This window comes from Callionymus lyra, chromosome 14, assembly GCF_982586985.1.
Source record: "Callionymus lyra chromosome 14, fCalLyr1.hap1.1, whole genome shotgun sequence".
NCBI classification, from domain to species: domain Eukaryota; kingdom Metazoa; phylum Chordata; class Actinopteri; order Syngnathiformes; family Callionymidae; genus Callionymus; species Callionymus lyra.
In genome coordinates this window covers 15,521,235-15,545,951 of record NC_141831.1, presented here as the reverse complement: position 1 = coordinate 15,545,951, position 24,717 = coordinate 15,521,235, and the positions used below count along the sequence as shown (strand labels likewise).

Here is a 24,717-nt window from a genome sequence, read left to right as displayed (position 1 = left end):
AAACTAAATCAATAGCAATTTAGTATTTAGCTCTGTTATAAAATTTCATGTCATCGATTTTTCTTTTGCTTGACGGCCCCTAACAGTCAGTATGTATGTTTAATGTTTAATTTGAAAACTGTTCAAACAATAGTTTATAGTAGGTTAACTCAATGTGTGATGTAATTATTTTAGACCTTATTCAATATAATACAAGTCTCAAGTGGTGAAGACGAAACTAAAAAATAGGTCATTTTATTATTATAGAATTTTGGACTCTATGTTTGTAAAACGTCAGATGGTAAATAAATGACTATCATCACATCAGGTGTTATCATTTCTATAGCTTTGGTAGCTTTGAAACCACATAGAAATCTTCATTAAACATTAATGAAATATCCCTGGATATTATCATTAAAATATTTTCTAAATATAATTTTTATGTTCCATTTCCAATCATTTAAAAAAAATATTGATTCTTCATTTCCTCATATCCCTCCCCAGGAAACATGTTATTTTTAATCCACCTTCTCTGTGATGAAAGTGCGTCAGAATATTTTCTTCTTCTCTGAAACATGATCCATTATTGTTGTTATCTGTGTCACAACAGTCGTTACTGAACTTAATCAACACAATCGGTCGTTCGAATGAGACGCGATAAACACAAATATGGCAAAAAATAAAATAAGTAACCAAGATTACTTTGGTCAAAAGTAAATTCATATTTTGGAATATTTTTGTACCAAATTTAGCAAGTTTTTCTTCCTGTTTTTCTTGTTGTCTTTTTACAGCCGTCAAACTCAATATTTATTAAAAAACAGACCTACAATTGTGCTTGATTATTTATATTTTCAGTTGTATATTTTAACTTAAAAAAAAAAAAAAGAAAGGAAAACGATAAATAGAAATACATGATTTTTTTCTTTAAATTTTTCGTCAATAGCATTTTCATGCAAATTTATGGTAGATAAAAAATTGGACCTGATTCAACCAAAGCTGCACATTTATATGTGTTTAATCAAGAAATCTTTGTATTATTTTACAAAGATTAGAGGTAAGGATTCATGATTTTTTTTTTTTCTCGTCAATATTGAGTTATACATTGAATTATAGTTTGGTGATAAATGTCGAGTGACAAATATTCGTCAACATTTTTTACTTGACCTTATTTGTGGAAACTGTTCAATAGCACTATTGCTGATAAAAGCAATGATCCTGAGATCGACCCTTGAGGAACACCATTCATGAGCAAACGCAGTTAGAGATCAAAATGAAGATAAGAAATACATTTAAAACCGTGTTTTGAATCGTATTTTTTAGGTTTCCAAAAGGACGGAAAGTCTTAGAAAAAGATTGAGACGTTTTAGATTAGTGGGCGAGCGTCATCAACCGCCTGCCCTCGCGTTTATTCCTTCACAGACGGACCTAAATCTCCGGTTTGAAGTTAACAGCCCTCACCCATATTTAATCTGTATTAACCCCTCGTCCGTCTCCGGGTCTGACCTTTTCCACAGCAGCACTCAGCTGCGCCGAAGACAGACGGCTGGAGGCGCAGCAACATCTGGCGCCACAGAGGTCACCAACGTGGCGAGAGCGGGATTGACCGTGACGTCATGAGCGGGAAGGAAAAAAAAAAACACACCCCTCCCTCCGTTGCTCCGGAGTGACTTTTTTTTTTTTTTTTTTTTTACTGATTTTCTTGAGCGTCAATCAATGAGAAAATACTCCCTGATTGCACGAGAGTCGAAGAGTGTGAAGCGACAATCACTGGAATCAATGATTTCTCAATGGGTCACGTTTGTGTACGACTTAAAAATAAAAAATCTCACTTCAAATCTGTTTTTTTTTTAATAAGTCTGACTCTAAAGGGTCATGTTTGGAGACGGTTTATCTCCCACGACAAGCAGGAGAAATGCAGCGGTGCATGTGGGAAGTCTCACTTTCTGCAATTCAAGCAAAAGACAAAAACAGCGATGAATGAAAACAAGAGTGACCTCCAGCTGGCACTAACACACCCGCCGCTTGTCTCTCTGACGGAGTTAAGTCCCGAATCTTCGCTCGCTGCCAAATGTCACTAGTGTCGGAAATAAAAAAAACAAAAACACATTTAGGGTCAGCACTTACTTTTTTCATTGAAACATCTGATCGCTGTTATGTTTCACTTTCAATTATGGTAGTTCCTCTCTGATATTTTTGAAAAGATATAGCCAGCTGAAAGAATTATAACACTTTTAAAGGTCCTTTTAACCCTTGTGTTAGCAAAGGGTCAAGGTGACCCAGTGGCCTAAAAAAACTATTTGGTATCCCTTGTTTTTGCCCTTGGGTAAAGATGAACGACCTCCACCACTGCATGTGTATTTCTGGAAGCCAGGGAGGTCGTTCACCTTGACCCAGAGGCAACACAAGGGATACCACAAACATTTTCGGATCACCTTGACCCTGAGCAAACAAAAGGGTTAAACAATTGATTATTAAAGTAAAGTAAAAGTATTTAGATAAAATGACTGATCAAAGTAAATACATCATGTAAGGTAATAGTTCCACACTAGCAGAGATAAAGAGTAACTAACGTGTATAGAACGATTTTATATCCTTTTTTTGTACTCATTGATGCAACAATATTGACGTCATTGAGATTGAAATGATGAACTAAAATAATTTATTTTGAACCATAAAATGTTGACTTTTAACTGAAAGGAACTTTTTTTTTATTTTAAATGAAATTTACAAATTCTAGTCTTTTTTAAATTGCATTAAACAACATATGTATTCCTGATCTGATAAAATAAATAATAAATAGTATTTGTTTGTTTTATAATGCAACAGATTTTAAACCAACAAACTCCATCAATCTTCTCCTTTTACACTCCCTTTATTAACTTCACATACATCATAGTTGTTTTCCTTTTCACCTTTCACCTAATATCAATCCAACACGTTAGATTTGATCTATTCTCATCTGATGAGAGCTGTTATTAGAGCTAACAAAAAGAACTCACTATATTTCAGAAGAAGGTGGAATAGGTTTCATTTATGTGTTCTTGTTGTATATAAAAGTACAGGATAAAATGTACTAATGTATGTGTTTTTGTTTTTATATCTTTTTATTTAGTCTTATAAAAAAGTGTCAATGCAATAAAACAACGAACAAACAATGTTTGTACTGTCGACAGCTTTCTAGTTTAGATAGTAAATAACATTTGAATGCATACGTTAAAAGAAAATGAAGATACATGTGTTGTGTGGATGAAGTGAATGAAAGAATGAATGAATGAAGAAGAAGAAATTAGCAATGATGCGTAAACATACAAACAGTGGCCATTATTACTATTTTTTGTTTTTTTGTCTTTTATTATTATTTATATTTAGTATTGTTTAATTGTATTATTTGGTTCTTTATTATAAAATTGTCTTTGTTGTTGTTTTTTCATAGTTTTTTTTAATAATCTTTATTAAGCATTTGCCATTGTGGTAAGAATAAAGGTAAAGCTTATGGTATAACTTCTGTATAAATAAAGTATTTTTTTACTTGTTTGATTCACTTGTTGATCAATATTTCTGATATCAAACAGTAGCTACACTGAATATTCTAGATAAAAGACTGACATCTGATTTGAATCGCCACTTTTCAACAGGTTTAATTGTTTATAAAGCTTCAAAATAAGAGCTTGACTCTTGCTTTCATGGCGTTATCTTCAACACAAAGATCCGAAAAGTCACGACAGGAAAAAAAAAAAGCACATGTAAATAACTGTAATCAATAATCTCCGTGGTGCGTTCAACCATTTCTACTCCATCTCATCAGAAGAAGACGTTCCAGGAATACATCCAGACGTCTTCAGCCAGCGAGGCGTGAGGTGGCGAAGGCCTCGGCGCTCTAACTCCCCCTCACTCGCCAATTTTACGCTCCTCTTTGAGCTGCCATGAGCCGTCAACACCCTTAAAATAATCACGTTGCCGCCGCCGCCGGACGGCTCTTGTGTACCGACTCGTGTGTTTACTCCTTTTTTTTTTTCAAACGTGCACAGCGAGGAGAACCGGACGTTCCTTTTAACAATCGGAGAATGAGAGGAAAAAGATCCGGCCTCACGCTGACCGACAGGCATGTGTGCAGGGATGACCTCATCGCTCGCCGCTCCGGCGGCAGAGATGTGTCACGCCGTCTTTTGATTGGCGGGGAATTTGACACTCCGGCTCGACGAGCCGCGGCTCCGGCCGTTCGCTCTGGACTCTGTGAACCGGCGAGAGAATCCTGACGCCACCTGGAATTTACGCCTCGAAACTCGAATGCATGAGAAGTTATTGTGCGACTCGAGCGTTGCCGTTGACGACGTGGGTTCGAATGTGGTGTCGTCACTTTTTAACACGACGAATACAACGACGACGCATGTTTTCGACGGAGATAATTTAACCCTCTGCACGTTTAAAGTCATAATTATGAGTGTGAGAAATGATCAATACACCGATGTATCGCAATGTTTGTTTATCACGATGCTGTCTCAATATTCAACAGCACTGTATGGACAAAATGTTTTTGTGTGGTTTTTATTTCAATAAAAGTGTGTACAAAATAAAATAATTCGAATTTCTTTTTTAATTTACAATTAACATGCAAATATTCACTGTCTTTGTTAATTTTTGTGTCGCATTTAAACTTCTATCCACTAGATGGCCTCACTAATTACGTCCTCTGCAGCGAAGGGAACCATAAAATCCAGTGAGATGCCGTCGATGACTGAGTACAAGAGGATACAGTAGCCACTTCTAAAGCTGATGTTTCGACTTGTTTTTTTTTGTATCAAAACAAATGAAAGCGACTTCGTCAAGAGTCATGTGGTCTGAAAATTCTGCAACACCACAGTCAAGTACTCGACAATACTACACTAATATATTGTAATATATCGTATCATTATCCCTGTATCACGATATGTATCGTTGCTTTACATTTTTTGCCAATTCACACCCCTGGTCGTCATAGTTTAACCTTTTAAGATACAACAAACTTTGGAAATTAAAACCATTTAGATATTTCAGTGTTTTTTCAATTATTTGAAACGTTGAGATTATCCAAAGATTTTTTTTCAATTTTATTTAAATGTTTATCTGAACAGCTATTGCGTACGAAAGACAAACAAGCGCGCGAACACACAAACACCAAAACTAATCACGACTTTTAAACTTCCTTTATAGGATAAGATTGAGTTTATCAATCCCTCTGGAGAGATTTATTTATATTAATGTAAATGGTTATTGGTGAAATCGAGGACCACGAACGAATTGTGAAACTTTTGTCAACGACTACAAAAAGCCAACTCACAAATGACCCATCGTTACTGGTTTTTTACAGCGTCAAATGCAAAACATGTTTCTTTATCTCTCAAAGGTTAAACTTATTTCATTCATTCCTTTTGAATCACTTATCGGGGTCATGGGGGGTCGGGGGGGGGCTGCAGCCTATCCTATCAATTACCTCTGTGTGTCTCTTTGGAATGTTGGAGGAAACACGAGTCCCTGGAGTAAACCTTCGCCGGCAGGAGGAGGAACATACGAGGACACGCGTCGACTGAACCTGAACTGGGTTTAACTTTTGACAGTTGAACTTTCTGAGGAGAAGATCTGGTCGATCGCTTCACAGACCAACGTGTTAGTCTGTGCATTCAAAGATCCTTATTATTGCCTGAGTGAGCTTTTGACACAGTAACATCTTATTTTAACCTTTATGATGCAACTGTGAGAGTAATTCTAGTAAAGTATTTATAATTATGACCAGAAGAGTCCGTTAAATTTGAATCTTTGTTGACGGTTTTTAATAAACTAGGTGAGAACTTGATGTCTTCATCCCAACTAAGTATCCATAGATTAAGTGAAATATTTCATAATTAAGCTCATTATTGTTTTGCTAAAGTAGTTTAGCAAAGTAATAACTAAAGTAGTTACAAATGTCAAGTTTAATTGACAGAAAAGGTACTTGTCTAGTATTTTACGACATTCACAGCCCATAAATGGAAATACTATCATTTACTATCTAGGAATATCTTTAAAAAGGTCATGAAGTTTTTATAATAATCACCAGAAAATGCTTTTGAATTGACAGTTTTTGATATATTATATCAGAACTTGATGTCTTCACTTGACATGAGCCGAAAAGTACTGAAAATAATAAGCCTAATATTGCAAAATAAAGCTCATTTTTATGTTTGTCCAAAGTACTTCAGCACAGTAACAACTAAAGTAGCTGCAAAAGTCTAGTTAAATTGACAGAAAGGATACTTGTCTAGTACTTTAAGACATCAATAGCCTATACATGTAAATACTATCATTTACTATCCAGGAATATCTTCAAAAACGCCATGAAGTATTCCTAGTAATGACCAGAAAATGCTGTTGAATTGACAGTTTTTGATCAATAATATACCGGAACGTGATGTCTTCACCTAACACAAGCCTAAACATACTGAAAATATTAAGACTAATATTGCAAAATGAAGCTCATTATTATGTTTGTCCAAAATACTTCAGCACAGTAACAACTAAAGTAGCTGCAAAAGTCTAGTTAAATTGACAGAAAGGGTACATGTCTAGTACTTTACGACATCAATAGCCCATTCATATAAATACTACCATTAACTATCCAGGAATATCTTCAAAAACATGAAGTATTCATAGTAATGACCAGAAAACGCTGTTGAATTGACAGTTTTTGATTATTTAAATCAGAACTTGATGTCTTCACCTAACACAAGCCTAAAAGTACTGAAAATATTAAGCCTTATATTGCAAAATTAGGCTCATTATTGTGATTTTCCCAAAGTACTTTAGCACAATAATGACTTAAGTAGTTTCAAATATAATCTTAAATTGACAGAAAAAGGTACTTGTTTAGTACTTTATGACTTCAAGAGCTCATATGTATACATATAACCACAAGTTGAATTCAAGAAATATCGTTAAAAACATCAAGTCCAACCTTTACATTAAAATAACTATAACGTTAGCGTATCAACAAGCTAACTGTTAGCTGAAGACATGCTTGTCGTCGATCCTTCGCGTGTCCTCCTCAAAGGTTTTTTCCGTGTCCACGAGCCGAGCCGACATCCGCGAGAAAAACGCTAACACTGCAACATTAAATGTCACGTTACTTCCAGCGTTCAGCCGTTTTAATAATTGATCATAGATCAGCCGTCGTTTTCATCTCATCATTTTTATATTTGCCATCAATCCGAGCGGCGTACTTGTCACGCCATCCCACAATTAACTAGCAAAGCAGGAACAGGAGTTGAAAAGTCAACTATTTTTAAAACTTGCGTATGAAGAGAGGGAGAGATGGAAAGATGGGACTAGAGGAGAGACCGGAGTGAACTCATCGACCTGAAGGTGTCGCAGCAATCAAACATGGCGATGGGAACAGTTTTGTGGAGCGCCGGAGTTCTGGAAAAATGATCCCTATTAGGGAAGAATGGAATCTGTTTTGTCCGATGTGTGTTTATGATGATGTGGTCGGCCATGTTGTCGTGGGAATACTCACGACCCGCATCAGCGTTCATGAATATTCAAAATCAAATTGGACTGAGCTGAGCTACACAACTGTGTGTGAGGCTCGCTGGCACAACAGAGGAAAATTAAGAATTAAAAAGGAAACTTTTGTTGGGGTTAATTGAGACGTCGCACCACCGACATACTGTATTTAGGGGGATCATAACATGAGACGAGCGTTACATTGTCACTAGGATTCATCACATAACAAAAGTGCTATTAAGTTAAATTAAATAAGGAAAACTTTAGTTCTTTGCTCCATAAAATGAACTGGTCCCTTAAAGTTTCCCCCAAAGGAGATGTTCAAAAATGATGTCACAAGCTTCAACTTAAACTAGATAAAATATGTTTGGATTCATATTCATTTGGCAAAAATATTAAGTTATCTGAACACAAAATAATGAGTTAATATGATTTGATTTGATTTTAAAAGCAAAATAATGTGACTTAATATGAGGAATTCGATTGTATTGTAATGTTTTTTTAGGGTAAGAGTTCACAGGATAACATTTTGTGTTTTATACATGCATGAGCATTGTCAAAAACTTTTATTGACCAGGATAATAAAAAAGTTTTTTTTTATTATTATTTAAATAAAAACAAAAGGAATATAATTGTCTTCTTAAAGTTTTCCTGAACATTTGCGACATCACTTATTTAATGTATTTTTTTTATTCACATTTTTACCTCATGTTTATTGTTTAATTAAATGTAATGTATTTTATTTGTATTCATTATTTATTTATATGCTATTGGGTTTTTTTTTTTTTTTCCAATTATTGTGTTTAATTGTAATCTTTTTTTATTGTTTTATTGTATTATTTCCTTTTTATATTCTGTAATACCACCACAAATTCCTGTGTTCGATTATCTCAAGACACTTTAAATTTTTAATACGTCTATATTGGAGAAAAGAAAAAACAGAAAAAATGTGTTCGGTTTACAACAAAAGAAATTTTCTGACTCTGATTTATTTAGTTTTTTCGGTTTTTAGAAGTCATAAAGGAGGACATGGAGAGAATTGGTTGTGGTGGAGTCAGGACTGCAGACTGTTATATACTCGATATATTTTTGTTTGTTTTATTATCTTAAGTATATTATAGTATCAAACATAACTTTAAAATCTTCTGGGATTTCTCTTTTCACCTCATTGTCAGCTCCATCGTTTTATTCCAGTAAACAATGACTTAACATCGTCTTTACATCGTCCCACTTAGTGGTCGATCAATGGATTCCCGATCCTGCCAATCGTTTGATCTTCTCCGCTCACTTTTGAAGATCACATCTGAGAAAAAAACAGCTTCTCCAGTCGCTACTTCACTTTTCTCCAGCCAACCATATCGGGGTTTTTTCTTTTTACCCCAAAAAATCATTTAATGTACGCATCATCGAAGTCGTATCAAGCAGTAAAACGTCTGCACCTTTTCATTAAACGCTTCTAAAAAACTGCAGCATAATCCAAAAAAAAAAGTGCTTGATGTTTGTAAAGAAAGCGTCGAATATCGTGTTCCTTCATAGATCGTGGATTTGTCGATCTCCAACTCCGGCGAAGTCTGATTGAACAACAAGCATCGGGTTTTCAAACAAAAGGCCAAGCTGTCAACTTCAATCAACGTTGGGGGAAAGAGAAAATAAGGCCATTAGGAGTTTGAAGCACAAATCCAGTTTTAATGAGACCGACGGCCTTCTGGTCCGCGTCGACGGCGTTCACACTTCCGCGGGTTGCGTAATACCGTGGAGTGGCTCCATTATCCATTGATCGCACAACTTTATTTCCTTTTGAGACGACACATCTGCTGCAATTGATTTCTGCTGATTGATCGCTCGATCACAGCAGCTGCGAGATATTTGTGCCGCCGACGGACAGAAGTGGATGAGCCGGAGTGTCGGGACGCTGGCGGTTAAAGGGGTCAGAGGTGTGTGTGGGGGGGGGTGTGTTGTCGGGGGTTACGATCTCACCTGGTGCTTCAGATGGACACGGATACATATATATTTATGGTATAGTCTATGCTTGAGATCAACACAAATAAAGATAACAGTAGATAATTTTGACCCGAAGAAAAGGGATGAGCGAATGTTGGGCGTGGATTAGGACCCCATGGTGACCCCTCCCCGGAACGCCACCTGTCACTTTCTCCGAGATTGAATTAAGCTACACAAGTATCAGTACTGTAATGTCATCACAAAACATAATACTACTACTACTACTAACAGTAATACTAGAGGATAATTAAGGTTATTCAACACAGTCCAATAACATACAGAGGTTGATGGGAATTTTTACGTAGGTATGAGTGCGTGTGCGAATGGTTGTGTGTCTTTGTGTGCCTGGTGTCCTGTCCAGGGTGTCCCCTGCCTCTCGCCCGAAGAATCTGGGATAGGCTCCACCCCCCCGTAACCCCCATAAGTAAATACGCTGCAGAAAATGAATGGATGGTTGTCTAAATGACTATATTTAAAAATAAATAAAAACATAATACCCACTAACAACCTACCCTGAAGTCATCTTAAACTTCCTTTTAAAGTACAGCAGTCTCAACTGAATACTCTTAAGTACTGATGAAGTTTCTTGCTCAATGAACGTGGTAAAGTTAGCATCGCAGTCATCAAAGTTCGCTAGAAAAATTGTATACATCTTGAATTACACTTGGTGAGGTTTGGGCTATTTTTCTGTATATTTAACTTTCGTTGATGGATCTTGTTTCAATAGAAATGAGAAGATACTGAGTGACAAATATGTCTTAAAATACACTGTTTAATAAAATGTTTATACTATTTTTTTTTATGTTTTACTTGTGTTACGAAAGTTTTGAAATTATTAGTAGTATATCGATTGAATAATTACTAGGGATTCATTTAGTCAGAATATGAAGACGTTCCAATGGAAATGACACTCGTTTTTCTAAGGGTTGTCATGCGATAGCCTGTTGCCATGGTTACCAATTGAGAATCCTATCGAGAGCGTGATGGCGTCCAATTCGTCTGACCATCCCGGTTGGAAACTGTTAATCCCTCCGTGTTATCAGCGTGCACTACATGAACACCTAGCTGTCTCCGGCAAGATTACCGAAAATTGTGGTAGAGTCTGGGTTTAGTAGATGTAAATAGTACCGCCACTGAATTCAAGTCAGATTTTTACCGATATTTAATTTCACCGACTGATTCTTACCTCCAGAGCCGCGGAAGGCTTCTTCTTCAGTTCCTCGCATTTGCGAAACTTGCAGATTTGGTGGCCCGTCTTGCGATTTCGGCAGCTGCTGCACTGCTCGCAGTTAATCCGCCTCCGACAAGGTGGGCACATCCCGCAACGTTTCCGCTTCTTCTTCCCGGAGTTGATGGCCGAGGCCAGCTCGCTCTGCGCCGGGTACTCGCCGAGGCCCGCCATGTGTAGCGCGCTGTCCGCCAAAAACACCCCGGCCGGCGTCATGATGAAAAGCCCGGGGTTGAAGGGGAAGCCGCCCCCTACTCCATATGGGAAGTCGACGGGACCACCTACGGCGTCCGTGACAGACGTACCCTCTAAGTCGCTGGCCCCCGAGCCGGCGTCTCCGCTGCCAACTCCTACTCCCATTCCCCCAGGCAGAAGCATGTGCTCCATACCGGCTCGCTTCAACAGTGCCGCTGCCTGGGCAAAGTGCAGCAGACCATTCTGTCCCTCCAGAACCTGCTCCAGGGTCCGATCCAACTTGGCGGCCGTTATCGCGGAGACCGTGGGCTGGGGCGGCGGAGGCGGCTGCGATTTGGCCGCGTGGCTCTTGGTCTCGCTGCCGTCCTTGTGTCCATTGGTAGTGGCCGAAGACACCGCCGTGTACTGCAAGAGCGTGCGCGAGTTCTTAAGGCTCCGGTTCAGGGGCGCGCTGATGATGCCGCAGCGGTTCCTGCGCTCCGCCACGGGGGAGTCCGGTTTACAGCTGCCCCGGTCCTGGTCCTCTGTCCGTCCCCCCTCCAGCAGTCCACTAGACATGATCCAGAGCGTATGTGCCTAGGTTTTGGGGGGGGCGGGGAGGGGGTGAGGGCGGAAAAAGGGGGGGCCGGGGGTAAGCGAGGAGGGGGATGCAAGCAAAGTCCTTCTCCGGGTCCGTTCTGCACCCTGGCCAGAGGGATGCCTCACCTTGACGGACTAATCAGCCAAGACAGGCCCCCGAGCCTTCTGCCTGCTCTACAGCTCTGCCCTCATCCACCTTCTTCACTGCGCCATCTGGAAACTTCACACACGAGAGAAGAGAAAAAAAAGAGTGTAAATGACGCATCGGCTTCAAGAAGACTTTGTTAAAACACCGATACACCATTTAAAACCAGATTTACAAGTCCACCCCCCCGAACCCCAAGCTCTGCTGCGTCAACTCCAAAAAAAAAAAAAAACCTTCATCCCTGAGCTTCACTCATCCTACATGTCGTAGAAACTCTTCCCTGCATAATATCTTCCCCTAAACGACCGAGATGACAAACGCTGACTAGACTCGCTTTGTTTTTTTTCCGGGCTGCGTCTTCTTTCAAATTCTGATCAGCTTCTCTATTAGTTCCACATCTGTGGGTCCCGAAATGAAAACCGGGGTACGACTAAACGAAAAGCGTTTGTCGGCGGGAAATATATACAAGACATTAGATGTTACCATACAGGACGAGGAGAGTTTGACACGAAGACTAAATGATCCGTTTAAGGTGGACGTGAAGGTGAGGAGGAGCCAGAAATATAGTGCAATTAATAAAGGCGGCGTCACAGTGTTCAAGGGGAACTCGGTTCTGTGTGAGTTTCTTTCACGCACTCTGGTTTCCTCCCTAAAACATACATGTTAATGAGTGACTTTTAAAAGTCTTAAGGTGGGAATTGGATTTGGTGATTTAACCGTACCTCTTGCTCTAGTTCACCATGTTCCTGTTGAAGGTTTTTAGCTATTAAGTTTTAATTAAAAACAAGAAATTTAAAAAATATTAATTTAAAAGTTTAGTAAAACAGTTTAAAAAGGTAATCAGACCAAATTAATTTCTTTAGTTAAAAGTAATAAGGACTAAAACCTCATTAAGCTTATTCTAATGTCAAAGGAAGTTTGAAAAAGAAATGGTATAACATTGAAAATGTCTTTAATATGAACATAAAACCACTTCAAAGTTAAAGTGGATTTGTATTAAATGGTAATGGAAAAATAATGTTTATTTAATTCATAAAATGTGGTCAAAAAAGACCAATGTTCACGTTAGTGACCACTAAAGATGTCGGTGTTTTAAGATAAGGGACAGAGATCATGGGCGTCATCCATATAATTGAAAAACTAATGTTAAAAGAATGTTTTATAATGTAAAGTCGAAGAATTGAAAAACACAGAGATAATAAATGAAAGTTAATCAAACTTATACTTCCTGGTCGGATAAGATACTTCTTTTTGTTTGGCCGAGGACAGCTCAGAGATTTATGTCTCTTGTTTGATTAAGTTTGACAACCCCTGTGATTTATATCATAGGATGGTTGTAGCAACATTTGTTTGGAAGCAGAACCACTTCTACCAGCTGGTTCATAACTAGGACTCTACCTAGACAGCAAACACTTTTACTTAGAGTGTAGAAAATAACCAAAACACCTAAATAAAATATCAATAACAACACAAAATTACTGAAAATATTACTGCATTTAGGTTCTATTGGTGGAACCGTAGCATTTTATATTAGACAATAGTATTATACGTTTAAGATATGTGATGAAATAAAAATAATATACAGTAAGTGAAATGACGTTACTGGTGATTTACAAGAACAGATTGTACTGGTGAGGTTAGGATATATGGTGATATAGTTATTTTATAGTAAGTGTTTTGAGTAAAATAATTCTATTTACAATAACATGCAAATATTCAGAGTTTATTTTCGTTTCAAATCCTGCAAGATCCCGGAGATGGGTGAGCTGAGGATGAGAGGATACAGTCACTTAAAAGTTGATGTTTTGGAAGTATTTTGATTTGAAAACAAATTAAAAGCAGTTACGACTTCATCAAGAGTCACATGGTCTGTAAATCCTGCAACACCAGAGTCAAGTACTCGGACAATACTACAAATATAACCCTGATCCTATGACCCTACAGTACTTGAATATATTGACGTTTATCGAATCGTTTCCCGTGTATCGTGATACATATCGTCATATCGATTCATGTTTAAGTGGATGACGTGATCTGTAAAGATGCCAGTTTTAAGATAAGATAAGGGACAGAGATGATGGATGTCAACAGTAAAAGCAAAACAAACACAGAGATAATTAAGATAAATTGAGCCTCAAGGGTGAAAAGTCAATATCAACAGAGTAGTGTTCGGTAAAGTATACATTGTTAAAAGGCTAAAAAGGTGTTTGGCCCCTTTGACCCCTGATCTATGACTTTTAAGAATGATTTTTACTTGGTTTAAGTGATGAACTGACCAAAAGTTTAAAAGTATAGCATTGTTTTTCTTTAATAAACTTTTAAAAAAAATGTGATCCATATCCAGAAAAACGTTCTCATTTTTTTTAATTTTATTTTTCCACTGACATATTTCGAGTTGCCAAAGAGCCGGGGTCGGACCGAGCGAGTGTGAGACCGCAGGGAGACGGATCCATCAGCAGAGTCTTAGCGCGAGATTCCTGTGGCTGCTCATCTATGAAAAGCAAACTATGCTGGTGTTCTCCTGACCTGTCCGTGTTCACAAACAAGCGCTCGCCGCCTCCCACAGAAGAAAAGCCCAGGAAATGGCCGGGCCGATCCTTATAAGGAAAACAAAAGGAAAAGGAGGGGACGCGGATAAGGGGGGGGGGGTGGTGGTGGTGGTGGTCTGTGCAGCGTGTGGAAATTGGAAGGCCAGAATTAGTGGGAGGTAAAGCTTCAAAGGCAAGAACACAGCCCCCACATTCTCACCAGCTCAAGGGGATGTGGCGCCAGCGAACCAGAGCCAGCGCCGCGGCCGCTCAGCCTCGTAAGTTTCAGTTTCTCCCACTCGTCCGCTGACCGGGGTCCAGTTTCTCGCCGACATCTCAACACCAGCATCGCTGACTCGTGAATATCAAGCAGCCCTTCCAGTCATTTATGAGTAATTCATCGGGGGGGTTAGGTAACGCGTTTTTAAGGGTCTGGCGACTCACAATTCTGGATAAATGTATTAATGTGTTTCACAACCACCTGATTAGCAATGTTTCATTATATATAATAACTTGGAAATGTAAATTATTGTAGTGACTATTTGTTGATGTCTTTTCATGCACCGTGACAACTTTCACCTACACCATGGCTGCAATCTCTTTTTCGCCTCCTTTTTTTTTTCACTCTCCCTTCTTCTCATTCATGACAATACAGTTATTTTCTTATATCTATAGAAGTATATCAGTGTCATCAGTGTATTGGCAGAATTTAACACATTTAAAATGTTGAAACATGGTATTAAAAAATGTCTATATTGAATGGTTTCATTAGTTTTTATTGAAGAATAGAATTCAATATTTTTCGACTTAAAGGTTAAAAATGTTTTAAATTTATAATTACATTTAATCATTGTTTTATTCGAAGTTTTAAAATGTTTAATTGAATAATTCAACTTAATCATTTCTATAGTCAAAGGTTGAAATTGATTTTATTTAATAACTAAATTCAATCATTGAAACATTAAAAATGTTTTATTGAATAATAAAAATTTAATAATTTATATATTCGAAGTCTGAAAAGTTTGTTTTATTGAATAATTAAATTAAATATTAAATAAATAAATATAAATTAAATATCTTATTATTGAAAGGTTGACAAACGTTTTTTTAATAAATAATGTAATATTTTTTCTATTTACAAAGGTTTAAACTTTTGAATAACTAAATTTAGTAATTTCTACATTCAAAGGTTAAAAAGGTTTTTATTGAACAATTAAATTAAATCAAATCAATAACTTTTTATTGAATAATTGTATTCAGTTATAATAGTAACAATATAATAACAGTATAATTAATTAAATAATTGAATCTACTTCCATATATATAAATATATATATATTTATATATATATTAATCCCTTCAACGAAACTACAATACTACAATATAAGACATGTCATGTACTGTAACTACATGCACTTCTCACTTAACATTCTATGAAAAATAAATGATCATATCAGCTGAAATATTATTGACAAATGATCGTAACAAACGTAAGAAATATTCTCGTTCCTCAAAGATTCACGCCGGCTATAACCCGCAAATGTTTTCAACGCCGCAAATGTGTTTAAGGAGTTATGTATATAACTCCGGGGCCGGCATATCGTCGATAGGTTGAATGAACGATTCCGCCGTTCCTGCACCTTATCAATGGAGGCTGATGAAATCTGTTTAAAATATATCTGCAATTAACTGTAATGACTCAATCCTGCCGGGGCGCCTCTGTCGGACCGACCCGCCCGGGTCCGGCGTTGGATTTATTATCATCCATTAAACTTGTGTTGTTCATGCGCTATCGCTAAGATGACATGAGGCACTTAAACGCTCATTCAGCTGTCCTCCATATGCCTGATACGTTATTGCGGAATATTCTCCATTAAAAATGAATAAAACAAAGTATTATCTTGAGTTTTGTCTGAAAATGTTTATTTTAATTCGTGACTCAAGTGTCTAGAAGTGGATGGACGAATGAGGGACAACCTTTCCAGGGTGTCCCCTACCTCAGACCCGTAGTAGCTGGGATAAGTGTGGTATATTTCTATGAAGAATGTTTTTCTTTCTTAATAATCACTTAAATCTTCTTGTATTTTCAATGAATACTTCATCTATAAATGTATCATTTAAAATAGTTTGACCTGAACTTAAAATCTTTACATCTCAAAATATTTAACAATGTTTCAAGACTCAACTTCTCTAATTGTGATTTTTTAAAACTAGTTTAAACTTTCGTTCTGGTGGATGTTTTTGGACCGTGGGAGGAAATCGGAGTACCCAGAAGAAAACCTCAGATAACTCGCCAGAGTCGCCTGAAGCTGGGGTCAGGAAACCTTCTCGCACGACTGAACGCTTCCTTCGCCAAAAGTTCAAAAACGAAGCTCCTTATCTCTGAAAAAGTCATTTTTGTTTCAATCATCTGCCAAACTTCGTCGTTCCTCACGCTCCGTGAAGATGGTTCTATTTCCAGGAAGAAGGAGAAGAAGATAATAGTAAATTGCTTCAAGACGCGCTCAAGTCAACCGCGGTCATGATGATCCGAAGAAAAACTTGCGATACAATAATTCATAACAGATGAATTCAGTGTTTAGTTCAGTGATTTGAACACTTTAAGTCTATTGGAATTAACTACACTGTCGTGTTAGCACAATGCTAACATTCAGCGCCTGTTGCTAGTTATCATCTGTAAACTGATTACTTTAGAGCTAATTTAGTTATTAGTTTATCATTTTAAACACGTTAGCAACCAAAATATGTTAACCTACCCTCCAACCATCAGAAAGATAACCACTTTACTGCTTAACTTGTGGCTAACATGCTAAAAAAAATCATGTTAGCGACATAATCTTCTTTTTGGTTTGTCGTCATTTTATCGTTTATCTTTTTTCACAAACCTCAAAACTCAGGTTGACACACTGAAAGTGACTTTTAACATATTTTTTTTATAAACTATTAAGCTAAAGCAATGCATTATGGGATTTATTTTCGTAGAAATTGTTTGAGATCTTATTAGATGGATATTTACGAAAGACAATATGATACTTTTTGACTCAAACTCACGACCTTAAGGTAATATTTACAGAAGATACTAGTTATTCAAATTATTTATGGATTAGAGATTATTGTGTTAGCGATAAAAGGACTCCCATGATAAAAGAAAAACTTGGGCTTGAGTTGTTTTTTGAAAACAAACTTGAAATATTTATGCTAGTTTTAACCCCCAAGAACTAATAAATAATGTATATAAAATATATCAAGACTTTTCTGCCACTTTTTCTTAGTATTAATACTTTTGTTTGTTGCTCAGACTGGTTTCTTTATATTGAATATATCTTCATCTTCATTATCCTCATCTTCTACTTCATTCTGCTTCTACTTCAACTTGTACTGCTAATTATAATACTTCTTCTACTTCTACTGTAACTAATAATATTTCTAATTATTCTACTTTAACTTATAATTCTTATCGACTTCTACTTTTTCTCCTACTTCTACTTGTACTACTTATTATACTACTTCTTCTACTACTACTTCTACTATGACTTCTACTGTAACTAATACTACTTTTAATTCTTCTACTTCTTCTACTACTACTACTTCTACTTGTACTACTAATTATACTACTACTTCTACTTGTACCACTTGATCTACATATTGTTCTACTTCTACTACTACCTTTACTACGTATTCTACTGTAACTAATACTACTTCTAATTCTTCTACTTTAATTTATAATTCTTCTACGTCTACTACTTATTTTCCTACTTCTACTTGTAATATTAATTATACTACTTCTCCTACTTCTACTTGTACTACTGATTATACTACTTCTTCTACTTCTACTCTAACTACTACGTCTACTATCACTTCTACCACTACTTCTACATCTACTTCTACTACTTTTACAACTTTTACTTCTACTAATTTACTTCTTCTTCTGCTACTACTTGTTCATATTTTCCTTTTTCTCTCCTTTTTTGTTTTCTTCTTCTTCTCCTTCTTTTTCCTACTTCTTCCTTTTTTCAGTTTATTTAAGGTTTTCTACATCTGCCTTTCCCATTGCCGTCAATTCAAATGTATCACTTATTTTGAATTTCTAGATTAAACTTGCTTGTGTGAACTGAACCACATCTGTGTTAAAATCAATCCAATCTCAAATCTATATTCACAAGAGAATAAACAACAACAACAATAATCAAAACCCGGTCATAGAATCTGCTCTAAACATGCAACTTTATTTGTATCTAAACACTTTTTCTACTCTTTCTAAAGTTGTACAGTAAAAGACGGCAGCAGTTGTTGGTCCATGACGGGAATAAAAGTGCATCTACTTATTCCAACTCACACTCACACACACTCACACACACACTCTCTGCTGTGTGTCAGCGCACTGATCAATCACACACTTTTCCCTCATCATCAACTTGGAACGTCGTACGGAGTCTTTGAATAATCGTCCTCTTCCCGTGCCAGCATCGGGGCTCCTCAGATCCCGTCACCACATCGCACTCACGGGAGGTTCACGTCCTCATGTGAACTCTCTCCAGAACCTCGACCGTCTGTTTGGGGCTCCTGTGAGCGAGGATCCCACGGCACCCAAACCAAGGTAATTAGTCTTGTTTTTCCTCTTCAAGCCTATTTACTCAATTCCCTCAAACGATTTTTGGGACTTAATAATATGAGTGCTGGTAAATCTTTACACCTCACTTTGCTCGACGGCCGCTCTGTAATTAATCGTCACCTATTATACTCAATTATAGCTTTTGTAATGTAGTGGTGATTTTGAGTCAATTATCAGGATTAAAAACACATATAAATACCTTGTGTACTTCTAAGCATTGCTTTCTGCAAACATACAAGTAGATTGATTATAGTTCTTCAATAATTTTGGAAGAGATTTAATATCTCAAAGCAGCATTTAGTAAGTTTTAAATTATTAAAAAGAGTTTTATCGTTATAAGCACCACCAAACGACGAGGCAGACAAAACTTTGACAAAGTGGCATTATCTTCATCATCATCAACATCATCTTCATCATCTTCATCATCCTCATCATCCTCGTCATTATCATCTTAATCTTTATCATCATCATCATCATCTTCATCATCCTAATAATTTCTATACCTTCTATACTCATCCTCATCCTCATCTTGATCTTCCTCATCATCATCATCATCATCATTGTCCTCATCCTCGTCATCATCATCATCTTCATCATTATCATCTCCATCATCATCATCATCATCATCATTCTGTTCATCATTATCATCTTCATCATCCTCCTAATTCCCATATCCTAATCATCCTCATCATCATCATCATCATCATCTTCATCTTCCTCCTAATTCCCATATCCTAATCATCATCATCATCATTCTCTTCATCATCATCATCACTCTTCATCTTCATCTTCCTCATCATCCTTGTCATCTTCACCATCATCTTCCTCATCAATATCTTCATCTTTAGCATCCTCATCTTGTATTTTATCCTACTTTTACTACTCCTACTTGTACAACTAATTATACTACCTCTTCTACTTCTACTACTACTTCTCCTACTTCTTGTGCTTTAACTACTACAACTTCTACTTCTTCTACTTCTACTTCAACTTCTACCACTACTTTTTGAGTATTTATTGCCCCTTAAAAATATGAGTGAAGTTTATTATTTTGCCATTTAAGCTTGATTTTATTACTTGTTTCTTCTACTTTATCCTCCTTTATTGTTGCTTGACGGCCCCTAAACACAGGGACTGTATAAAATGTGGCCACTGAGGAAATTGATCTGCCCACCACTGATCAATATGAAATACTTCATCAATTTAAAATGTATTATGTGTTAGAGATTTAAAATATTACAACTTTCGATCATTTTCTTGTTTTCGTAAGAGTGACAGATTTATTTTTCTCTGCTCGTTTTACTTTTTTTGTATAAGAAATGTTACTTGAAGACACTCTGAGGCTGAATTCATGAGCAGCACCTTGTGAATTAAACCTAAAACAACCATCTTTCCATAAAGAAGTAGAAGCAGCAGGAAAATCTTTAAGACGCCAGGTGTAAAAGGGATGTTTTCAGACGTAAAAGTAGAATCCACAATCGTACCGTGAGCATTGTGAACCTGCGTGTTAACCAAGGCCTGCTCCTGACCTCACACAACGCTGACACATCATTCTGCATCATTAGTACCCGGGCAGTAAATTCCGTACGACCACGATGGTCATGAATCCCACTCAGAGGATGAAGCGCTCATTTGATCAACTATGAAAGTCCTCGCGGAGCCGAGCTGACACGAGAGCAGTCATAACACATAAAACGTCATTAGTATTGTTATTTATGAACGAGCCCACGAGACCCTCGGAGCGATAACTCCTGACCAGGAGCGCCGGGACTGAAGGAAACATAAGTGACTTTTGTGGACAGAGGAAGAACTGTTCGCGCGCCGCAGACGCCGACCAACGATCCATCTCCGATATCGGATAAATCGGACACAACGCGCTCGATCGATTTTCTGGATTTGGAGATATTTATTGATCGTCTACTCGCACAACACTCGTTCGTGTGAGTGGTGCTGGTCAATGAGGCCACTTGTGACTGTCGATAATGGCGTCGATATCATAGCCAACTTTGCATGTGTCGCGATAACAAAATGAATGTGAAATTCAAATGAAAAAGTGCAGGCAATTAACTAGTGACTTATACTGCCATTAATGTCCACTTAGCAGCAGATTAGCCAGTTATTACTTTTGATAAAGCACTTTTTCAGCGAGACTTTATTCTACCCTTGATAGTTAATAAGGATGTAATTACTCAATTACTGGTTAATATGTGGTAATAACAATTGGAAGCTGGAAAATCCAGAAAGACAAATAGTATTTCACTATATAAGGTAGTATAAGTAGAAATAAAGCATGTAAATGTAAGTTGTGGGGAATTAAGTGTACTTAGGGGCCACATTTCATACAGAGGCTCATGTGCGGGGCCAAAAATAAAGGAAAACAAAGATAAAATCAAGTAATGAAGTCAAGTTAATATGCTAAACTATTTTATTGAATTTTATTTATTTTAAAATGTCCTATAAAACCCCCTTTTTTTTCCCTAAATCATTTTTATATTCACTGAAAATCCACTTAAAAACTGTGAAAAAAAAGTACTTGAATAAAAACCCTCCCAATTTATTAAGGTACTAGTAATGAAAAATAGAAATAAACACAAAATAACATAGTTATTTTCTACATTCGGCTAAATCCGACCCGTCAGGAAATTTTACGCGGCCTACGAACGCTTTAAATACCTCTTGTTGTTTTAAAACAAGATATAAAACGAGACATAATCGAAAATTTCCATCTACCAAGAGACAAAGTCGCTCCCGTGTGTCCTGGGTGTTCCCCCCAAAGGCATCTAGGAGGACTTTAACTTACTTCTGTGACGGTCAGAGAGAAAGTAAGCTCTACTCTGAGCCTCTAACCAATAGCTAAGCTTTCTCCAAGGTGATGAGCAGGAATCAAGGGCTTTGCCTTTTGGCTCAGCTCACTCTTCACCGCTACAACACTGACAGGTGTAAGAGAAAATAAGAAAGAAAATTAAGACTTAATCTGTTCAAACACTCCCAACATTTGCTCCTTGTGAAGGAAGTGATTTTATTTGACGACACTTAAGAAACAAAATAATGTTCATTGTCCTTGAACTTTACTAGCAAAACACCAGGATTCTCTGTCCAGATAATTCAGTTTAAGTTTACCTCACAGGTCATGTGTTCAGTGACCTCCCGACCTTTGTTATAAAATACAGTCAAGATGTTTACTTTGAGGGGCAAAAGGACAAAGTACAAGATCAAGACGGTAAAGGCGCTCATGTCTATTTGTATAAATGAATTAAATAAAGGTTTTTTCCATCAATATAAATGTGTAAAAAAGCCTCATAAAATATGGGGAAAACATTATTTTCATTGGCAGTTAAATCACAAATTAACCTTAAAATAGAGTCAAATCCAAGCTTAATATCTACACAACCACTTAAGAACAACAATAATTATATTAACAGAAGAAAAGTAAATTGTGCTTTTTATTTATTTAAGTAGTCAACTTCATTCTTTGACCTCTTGTTACCTTAAATTAAGCTATAAAATAATAATATATATATAATAATATATACATTAATTAATATACTGTATAAGTGAAAGAAGTAACCATGATATTAAAACATCTATTGTACAATAGACATGCATTTTCATGTTGTGCTTCAAGACTCAAAGTGAGTTTTATGTTTTTAGACTTGTTGTGTGTTGCTAATATCAACATAAAAATAAAATTAAAATCCTTATACGTGATGAAAATCTCTGGAGAAAAGGAGTGTAGTTGAAAAATTCTCCTCAATATAATTGTCATTTGTCCAGAAAATAACTTGAATTTTTAATTAAATACATTAAATGCGAACTACTAGTGGATTCAAGCATTCTCTCTACTCGTACCTGACCTCTTTATGTACTTGTTTACCACATCTATTTCACCCGGTCGTCCTCCCTACCCGCACTATCTTCATCGCCACCCTTGATATCGGTGTATACAGACCCCAGATGCACTTCCTCACACCACAAATCGAAATTATCAGCAAACAAATACATAACATAAACATATTTATATAAATATATATTAACCACCAACTAAAGTTGAAATAAAATACAACTTTTATACATGTAACGTGTATTTTAAATGTATTTATTCCGGAGAGATTTTTACTTATTGTGAATCTTAAATGTATCTGAAAAACTTTTTCTAGTTTTCTCCTCAGGTGACACACAAAAGGTGCCAACCCGCCGTCAGTGACGTCATCGCGTGCGCAGGTGCCAGGTAATCGCTTTATCAATGGAGGTGGAGAAAATGTGGGATCTAATTTCCTGCATGGTTCCGAAGATATTCGGCCTCCTCTCCCCCCCCTATAAAAAAAAAGACTCTGGAGCAGCTGACTCTGGCTGCTGGAGGAGACGAGAGGACGAACCAGAACCAATGGATTTGTTCTGGAGATGCGCAATGCCCCTGCAGACTCGCTGTCTGCGCACTCGTCTCCGGTGAGACGCACATTCTCTATTCCTCCCACCTCCTGCCGTCTCACACACACACACACACACACACACACACACACGAGGAAGTTAAAAAAGAAGAAGGGAAGAAAAAAAAAAGCCCATGGTAACCACTATAACAGAGGGTCGTCTGAGACCTGGTGCGTCTTTTTTTATTCCAAGAATCACCGGAGAAGTTAAAAAACAAACACAAAACCCATCAAGCGATGAACTTTTAAGAGGATTTTTTTTGTGTGTGTTCAGTGTGTTGTTGTTTCGACACATCCTGCCTTGGAAAAAAAAATCACGTGAAGACATTCGTTTGTATGTTAGTGTCAATAAAACTAATCCTAGTGGAGGTTTTTATGTCAATTTCTGTTGCTTTATTTAAGAAAAACTGTGAAATTTTAATTGGAAAATGTGATTTATGAGGTCAATATTCAGAGTATTATTTGTCATCGATAAATATCTATTAGGATTTGAAAAAAATCAAGTTGTTTTTCTTGTCGTTTACGAAGTGTTTTTTTTTTTTTCTTCTTTCCTGGAGCTGGTGATCTCATCTCGAGGTCCGCAGCGCGACCACCCGTGGAAATAACTTGGTCCTAACACCCGAGAACTGACTGACATCCCATAACTTTGAGCAACAAAAAAAAAGTATGATCTCTCTCTCTCTCTCTCTCCCCTCTTTCTCTCTCTCACTTTCTCCCACCTCTCCCTCCCCTTACAATCTATCTTCATATTTGGTTGTTTTTTTTTTATTTATTCGCACCTACCGCCGGGTCGGAGGGGTGGGCTTCCACAGCCCGAGCGGTCCGTGGCTCAGATCTCACCAAGAAGGAAGGAAGGAAGAAAAAAAATAAAAAATAAAAAATAAAAGCCAAGGAGGAGAAGAAAAAAACTGTATATTCTCCGGGAACACAATCCTAGGCAGTGTCTGTCTCGTGGATGTTAGTAGAGTGCGGGGAAAAAAATGTTGAGCGTCTAGTAAAATGTAGGGGAAAAAAAGCGCACTTTCTCGCAGGCTGAACGCGTGGGTTCCCCCACAGCTCTCTCGGTCCTCGCGATCCCACCTCTACATCCCCTCGTTCGCTGAGGAACATGCAAACACATTTCATAGATTTTTGGGGCATCGTGGAAAAACCGAACTGGATTTCGCTCCGCCACTCGCCGCGAGAACCAGAGTACTTTTGAAAAGAATACAAGTACTTCAAATAAAGCGCGTATCACTTTAATAGTGTTGATGCTTTTCTTTTTTTATATATATATTCGTGGGAAAATTAAAGATAATCTTATGATCCCAATGCCGAGGGGTTTCATTCAAAAATTTCAATATTGTGATCCTTGTCAGTATATACACGTGGTGGTGTGACGTATTCAGATCAATATTGTACGATAAATGTATATTTTTTATTGATTTATAATATTTTATTATTTCCCCATTAGGGGGGATTAGAATTGTGTCAGCAGGAATTATTATATTATATATATAATATTTTAT

General features: G+C 37.0%; 1 protein-coding gene across 5 annotated transcripts in view; it reads right to left on the bottom strand.

Moving 5' to 3' along the window:
• The window catches only part of cxxc5a (CXXC finger protein 5a), a 28,175-nt gene extending 3,852 nt beyond the window's left edge, over positions 1-24,323 (bottom strand). Inside the window, exons 1-3 of one of the 5 annotated variants that reach the window (XM_087807770.1) lie at positions 23,993-24,323; positions 11,624-11,717; positions 10,682-11,494 (exon numbers count right to left, since the gene is read on the bottom strand). In XM_087807770.1, coding sequence (XP_087663896.1) covers positions 10,682-11,476 — 795 coding nt within the window. In that variant the 5' untranslated portion in view covers positions 11,477-11,494; positions 11,624-11,717; positions 23,993-24,323. Of the gene's footprint in view, positions 1-10,681; positions 11,906-23,988 lie in introns of those variants that run through there. The other 4 variants (XM_087807769.1, XM_087807766.1, XM_087807771.1 and 1 more) reach the window with 4 other exon arrangements.
• Positions 24,324-24,717: the final 394 nt, after the last annotated feature.